This window comes from Penaeus japonicus, unplaced genomic scaffold, assembly GCF_977035675.1.
Source record: "Penaeus japonicus unplaced genomic scaffold, GWHDUDI00000001_assembly GWHDUDI00000007, whole genome shotgun sequence".
NCBI classification, from domain to species: Eukaryota; Metazoa; Arthropoda; class Malacostraca; order Decapoda; family Penaeidae; genus Penaeus; species Penaeus japonicus.
Genome location: NW_028234409.1, coordinates 33,318,380 through 33,325,879, shown reverse-complemented (window position 1 = coordinate 33,325,879; position 7,500 = coordinate 33,318,380). Strand labels below are relative to the sequence as shown.

At 43.2% G+C, this 7,500-nt stretch overlaps 1 protein-coding gene across 2 annotated transcripts in view; it reads left to right on the top strand.

The window, feature by feature from the left end:
- Window positions 1–7,500, top strand: part of LOC122261363 (sialin) — a 9,663-nt gene that overhangs the window by 675 nt on the left and 1,488 nt on the right. For both annotated transcript variants that reach the window (XM_043029073.2, XM_043028987.2), the window contains exons 3-10: window positions 665–867; window positions 1,275–1,362; window positions 2,948–3,184; window positions 3,536–3,747; window positions 5,483–5,608; window positions 6,504–6,657; window positions 7,144–7,299; window positions 7,478–7,500. The exon at window positions 7,478–7,500 is cut by the window's right edge and continues 60 nt beyond it. In XM_043029073.2, the coding sequence (XP_042885007.2) occupies window positions 665–867; window positions 1,275–1,362; window positions 2,948–3,184; window positions 3,536–3,747; window positions 5,483–5,608; window positions 6,504–6,657; window positions 7,144–7,299; window positions 7,478–7,500 (1,199 nt within the window). The remainder of the gene's footprint in view (window positions 1–664; window positions 868–1,274; window positions 1,363–2,947; window positions 3,185–3,535; window positions 3,748–5,482; window positions 5,609–6,503; window positions 6,658–7,143; window positions 7,300–7,477) is intronic.

Genomic DNA, 7,500 nt, shown 5'->3' with positions numbered 1-7,500 from the left:
CTTGCGAGTAATTATTAATTTGAAGTTGTAAACACACACACACTCACGCACACGCACACGCACACACACACACACACACACCTACTTACCTACCTACCTGATATAAATTTTGATAAGATGCATTACATTCAACATACAAAAACATACCTTCTTGTACTTGCGGTATTGTTAAAATGAACCCAATCTCACAGTGATTTACCAATCCATCACAATATCCACGATGGTCCATGATTCATTTGATAGTGACCTTTAAAAAATAGGAAAAGGAAGCGAGCCGGTAATGAAAGTGTTATTTTTATTATAGTCTAGTGCAAGTTTCCCAAAGTTAGCTCTAGGGACTCCGGAAGCCTTTATTTAATGGAAAAAAGTAAATGGCTACAGATATTTCTTTGAAATTTTACTCATATCGCCAATATCCCAAAGAAGCAAATATGTCATGTATTTTGTGGTGGCTCCTTTTGGATTAAACCTTAAGCCAATGAACCCCAAAATATAATATGGTTAGTGTTCAAATTCGAATTTATTGTTTCTTTCATATTTATTTAAGGAACTGACTTGTTAGGGCTCCTTGAAAAACCTTTTCTCTGCTCAGAAGTTTAAAAAAAAAAACCGGTTTAGTGCATCCGCCAGCCATTTTTTTTTTTCCTTCCTTCACATCCCCCAGAATGTGGCAGCATGCAAGTGCGATACGTATTAGTATTGCTGGGGATGCTGGGTGTTGCCGTGGACTATTTGGTAAGGTACAGCATCAGCGTCGCCATCGTGGCCATGGTGAAAACCCCTCACTGGCCCACCAACACATCACACGACAAGCTAGTTTGTCCGGCAGCCATTAACGGGACAGACGATGGCGGCGTTAACCCACATGTAAGCGATCTCGGCATTTTAAAGTTATTATTATTATCATTGTTGTTGTTTGTTGTTGTTGTTGTTGTTATTTATTGGTGTAAATATTTAGTTTAATCTTTAGGTATATCATCTCTCTATATGATATGCTGATATGTAAGATTGGGAAACATCTGACGGCGAGGTGTAGCTGTAAACTTATGTCATGGTTTAACCTGAATGTCTTATCATGCACTACATTCATGCCATGGTTTAACCTAAATGTCTTATCATACACTACACTCATGTCATGGTTTAACCTAAACGTCTTATCATACACTCCACTCATGTCATGATTTAACCTAAACGTCCTAAATGTTAACCTAAATTATCATGCACTGCTTTATATGAGTAAACATGATGACCTCCGATGACCTCTCTCTCCATAGGCGGAAGGGGAGTATGACTGGAGTGAGCAGACGACGGGGATAATCCTTGGGATGTTCTTCTGGGGGTATTTCATCACAAAAGCCGCAGGTACATACGTGCGATCTCCTTGCATCGTGTGTGTGTGTGTGTGGGGGGGGGGTTGTGTGTGTGTTTGTGTGTGTGTGTTTGTGTTTGTGTGTGGGGGGGTGTTGTATGTGTGTGTGTGTGTGTGTGTGTGTGTGTTTGTGTGTGTGTGTGTGTGTATGTGTGTATGTGTGTGTGTTGTGTTGTGTGGGGGCATGGGGGTGTGAGGTAGGTGTAACGTGAACGCCGAGGAATGCTGGCTATGCAGGCTATGCCGTGTCATGTGGTTTGTATGAGCGCTGATCTTCCACAAGTACAGTGAAGCAGGAACGCGAGTTTCACACTATCATTCGAAAATACTTCCAGTCTCCATTTACTTCATTTTCTTTCTCTTCCGATCGTTCTAAAAATCCTTGCATCATCAGCTTATTAATTAACAAAAGCTCATTATATAACATCAAGTCATCATGTAACTCAACAACTTCAGAAATTATGAAACATTATAAAAATGAAGTTTTGTTCATCACGTGAAGAGTGAGATTTCTTCATCTCCGTATGATAAAATTTGTATAATTAAAAGCCAGTTTTATTTCTTGATATTGTTTCAAATAGACTACGTAAGGGAGAAGGCTGCTAGCTAATAGAAATGATAGCTATCAAGATTAAGTTTTATTTAATAATGCCATTTCTTCTGGAATAATGGATATTGATTTTCTTGTTTTCTTGTTATTATTACCAGCGGTGGGGAGCGTAAAAATAATGGTATTGCTTGCAACAATGATACCAATAACAGCATCGGTGATAAAGCATAATGCTGATGGTGATGGTAACGATAATGATGATAAATTATAATGATGATAGTGATGTTAATTATGAGGATTATAACAGTAGTTAGATATATTGATAATAACAACATTGATAACGTTAACGATAATTATAGTAATGATGGTGATAATAAGGATGATGGAATGAGTAGTAACAATAACAATAGTAAAAAAAGAAATGATAATTATGATGGTCCAAAGTGATAATTATATCAGCAATGAGTATAATAATGCAAATGTTACGATTATGATAATTAAACCGTTTATATTTTCGTTAATAATAATAATAATGTAGAGTAACAGTGATTATGATTATAGTTTTGATGAGTAGTAGCAATAATGATACTCTGCTATTAATCAAAATGTTGATTATTATAATGATAATAAAGTAATATTTTCTGACATTTAAGCAAAATTATAATTAAACAATAAGAATGATAATTGCAATGATGATAATGAGAATAATGGAATCATTCCTAATCAATATCATAGTCATAATTCTTATTTTTATGTTGATATTGTTGATAATGATAATCGCGATCAGCCTCACCACTATGATCATTATCATCATGATTATGGTTTGTCCGAGTCTTATAAAAGATTTACAGTGTTACGCGCAGCTAATTTGATTCATTCAATTTTCATTAAAAAGAATTTAATAAACTAGGAGGGATAGATAATGGTTAATATTGTTCAATGGTATCTATCACAACAGAAACGGTGATAATTATTTTTCTTCATTATCCAAACAATAACATTAACATGCACCGCCTACCCTCCCCTAGGCGGCCGTATCGCCGAGCTGGTGGGCGCGCGAAGGACCATGGCGGCGAGCCTGGGCGCGTCAGGCCTCTTGTCCCTCCTGTGCCCGAGCGCCGCCAACCTCCACCCGATGGCGCTAGCGGGGCTGCGGCTAGCAATGGGGCTGGTGCAAGGGCCCGCCTTCCCTGCGCTCTACAGCCTGCTCTCGAGGTGGGCCCTGCCGGGGGAACTCGCCACGATGGTCTCCGTTTCCTTCTCTGGTGAGGGCGAGGGGCTGTGAGTCACGTCCGGTGCAGGAGGTTCTTCGGGGGAGAGGGTGCTGTGTGTGTTTGGCTGTGTGTTGCGGAGGGTCCACGGTGTAAGGATTTGTGTACTACTGCTACTACTGGTAATACTGCTATTTATATAAGTAATACTGATACTACTACTAGTAACGCATCTACTAATGCTAGCAGTGTCGCGACTACTATTAGTACTACTGCAACTAGTAATTATTGCATCATTGTAATTACCATTCGTTTTGACATTCACATACGAGCACAGAGCACGTCGCCAAGGTCTCCAGTAGAAGTCAAAGGTTCTCCACCTCACAACCCGATCTCTCTTCGCAGGAATGCTCTTGGGGAACATGGTGGCTCTCGGAGGGTCGGGCTTGGTGGTGGAATGGTTTGGCTGGCGCTGGGTCTTCTGGATCAGCGGGATTCTGGCTCTCGTGTGGACGCCGCTGTGGCTCTTCCTCGTCTGCGAGTCGCCGGAGGAGCATCCCTGGATCACGCTGGATGAGAAGCGCCTCCTGGCGGTTAACCTCGATGTGAAGCCCAGGGTGAGATGGCGTGGGTTGTGTACGATGGTTTGTGGGGTTTTATGTATTCGGATGTACTGGTACACTTGTTTTGGATTTTGGATGTTTAGGGAGGGAAGTGGGGGTGTTTTGAGATCATTAGATCACTGGCGAATAAAAATGGGCAGTATAGATTTTTATTTATTTATTATTTTTTTTTGTGCGAGGGAACTGGAAAACTGAATAAAAAAAATCAGAAATGCACCTGCATGCGCAAAATACCCCCCTTTCCCTACAGAGCTACCCCTAACCCAACTACTAACAAATATCCCAATCCACACATACACACAACCACACAAAAGCAGTGCCACAAATCCACGTCCTTCGACCTTCCAGTCTCACCCAAGCAAACGCTCCATACATCCTAGTACCAAAAGCAGTCCCACCGCTCCACAGATCCTAGTACCAAAAGCAGTCCCACCGCTCCATAGATCCTAGTACCAAAAACAGTCCCACCGCTCCACGGATCCTAGTACCAGAAGCAGTCCCACCGCTCCACAGATCCTAGTACCAAAAACAGTCCCACCGCTCCACAGATCCTAGTACCAAAAGCAGTCCCACCGCTCCACGGATCCTAGTACCAAACGCAGTCCCACCGCTCCACAGATCCTAGTAGCAAAAGCAGTCCCACCGCTCCACGGATCCTAGTAGCAAAAGCAGTCCCACCGCTCCACAGATCCTAGTAGCAAAAACAGTCCCACCGCTCCACAGATCCTAGTACCAAAACCAGTCCCACCGCTAGACGGATCCTAGTACCAAAACCAGTCCCACCGCTCCATAGATCCTAGTACCAAAAGCAGTCCCACCGCTCCACAGATCCTAGTAGCAAAAGCAGTCCCACCGCTCCACAGATCCTAGTAGCAAAAGCAGTTCCACCGCTCCACTGATCCTAGTAGCAAAAGCAGTCCCACCGCTCCACAGATCCTAGTAGCAAAAGCAGTCCCACCGCTCCACGGATCCTAGTAGCAAAAGCAGTCCCACCGCTCCACAGATCCTAGTAGCAAAAGCAGTCCCACCGCTCCACAGATCCTAGTAGCAAAAGCAGTCCCACCGCTCCACGGATCCTAGTACCAAAAGCAGTCCCACCGCTCCACAGATCCTAGTACCAAAAGCAGTCCCACCGCTCCATAGATCCTAGTACCAAAAGCAGTCCCACCGCTCCATACATCCTAGTACCAAAAGCAGTCCCACCGGTCCATGGATCCTAGTACCAAAAGCAGTCCCACCGCTCCATAGATCCTAGTACCAAAAGCAGTCCCACCGCTCCATAGATCCTAGTACCAAAAGCAGTCCCACCGCTCCATACATCCTAGTACCAAAAGCAGTCCCACCGGTCCATGGATCCTAGTACCAAAACCAGTCCCACCGCTAGACGGATCCTAGTACCAAAACCAGTCCCACCGCTCCATAGATCCTAGTACCAAAAGCAGTCCCACCGCTCCACAGATCCTAGTACCAAAACCAGTCCCATCGCTCCACGGATCCTAGTACCAAAAGCAGTCCCACCGCTCCACGGATCCTAGTACCAGAAGCAGTCCCACCGCTCCACAGATCCTAGTACCAAAAACAGTCCCACAGCTCCACAGATCCTAATACCAAAAGCAGTCCCACCGCTCCACGGATCCTAGTACCAAAAGCAGTCCCACCGCTCCACAGATCCTAGTACCAAAACCAAAAGCATTCCCACTAACCCTTCCCCCTCCGTCCGCCCTTCCAGCGCCGTGTTCCCTGGAGCCACGTCCTCCGGTGCTGGACGTTCTTCGCAGCTATCGTGGCCGAGTTCTCAGGGTCGTGGGTATCGGCGCTCCTCACCACCGAGGCACCGACGTTCCTTACGAATCAGGTAGGGTCGCTGGCCCTCGTTTGCATATCGTGTGTGTGTGTGTGTGTGTGTGTGTGTGTGTGTGTGTGTGTGTGTGTGTGTGTGTGTGTGTGTGTGTGTGTGTGTGTGTGTGAGTATATGGTGTGTGTAGGTTGAATATATTGTTTTTTTCCCGTGTATGGATGTCTTATAAGAATATATTTATTTTGTTTATTTCAAGGTTCTTTTATTGCTTGAGTTTTTAAGTTAGTTATTTTTCATACATTTATTTTCGCTTATATCTGTAAGTTTTTTATTTCAGTTTCATGGAAATTTAACTAAATACCATTCGATCTGTTATGTCGTGTGCTATTATTCATTATTCATTTTCGGCTATCCATATTTATCCATATTTATCCATCCACCTATGCATATATCTACCAATCCTTATATATGTCTATAGATCCATCCATCCATTAATTAATTAATTAATTAATTAATTAATTAATTCATTCATTCATCCATCCATCCATCCATCCATCCATCCATCCATCCATCCATCCATCCACCCACCCAACCATCCATCCACCTATCTAACCAACCACCCATCCATCTATCCATCCATATACAAATATATATACCTGTACAGCAGATTTGTGTGTTAAGGTTATAGATAGAAATGTAAATATAGACAAACAAATATACCACTGTTATATTTAGTTGTTCATTTTCATTCTAATCTATCAATAAGACTTTGAACGGGTCTGCCAATTACCTGTATTATTTATATTTATCAATGTTATCGAATTATCCGACCATCCTTCTACCAGTTTACGTACAAAAGACTGAGATGCAGGCACAGTCAACGTAAATACCACATATGAGTACTTCGAGTTGAACACGAGAGCGAAGTGAGACTAAAAATGTTTGGCTTCAGATCGGCTTGAGTCTACAGTCCTCCGGGTACGTGTGTCTGGTGGGCACTGCAATCAGTTATGTATTCGCCATCTTCTACGGGAAGCTGAGCGATTTTCTGATCCAGAAGGAATACCTGACGAAGGTCAATGTTAGACGCCTTCTGTACGTTATAGGTGAGGCAACTGTCTATGGATTTGGGTTGTAAGATGCACTGGCTTTACTAAAGTTTTTTTTCTGGAGTGTGTCTTGATTTTGTGTTGTTGTTTGTGTATGTCGTATACTGTAGAATGAGTGTGTGTATAGAGAAACAGAGACAGACAGAGCTAAGCTGAAATATTCGATTACCATATAGTTATATACAGTAATAAAAAGAGTGCCCATTGTGTTCCAACTTACACTATGCTAATATCCCGATCTCGAAATCAGAATAAATCAGTAGTTGAAAGAGACCTCGAATTTTCTTCCCAATTGAACTAGTTTTCCTCCTCCTTCTCGATCTTCATCGGGTGTTTTTTTTCTGTTGGCGCCCTTGTTCACTTGTATATTCAACTACCATCTTACCCACTGGCAACCCGGCGACCCAAGTGGAAGAAATCTGAAGAAGTCTTCCCCCCCACCCCTAAAGTTTCCCTAATGCATCCTTCACCTCACCATCCCAGGCTTCGTGGTCGTGTGTAGTAGCATGATGGGGATAGTGTTGGCCAAATGCGATACAACGATCGTGTCCGCCTTCGTGGTGGTGGCCATGGCGGGCGGGTCAACCAATGTGGTCACCTTCCAACTCGCCCCAATGGACCTGGCTCCTAATTATGCAGGTGAGGTCACAAGTCATGTCCGAGTGTGCTACAATCTGTCTATCCCGTGAACTTTTTTTTTATGTGTGTGTGTGTGTGTGTGTGTGAGAGTGTTTTCCCTCTTTTAGAAACGAATGAATGACATAGAATCTCTTCTTAATGCATCTAATTTATCTCTCGTTCATTCCCATCAACACAGGGACGTTATCCGGTCTCATTGGC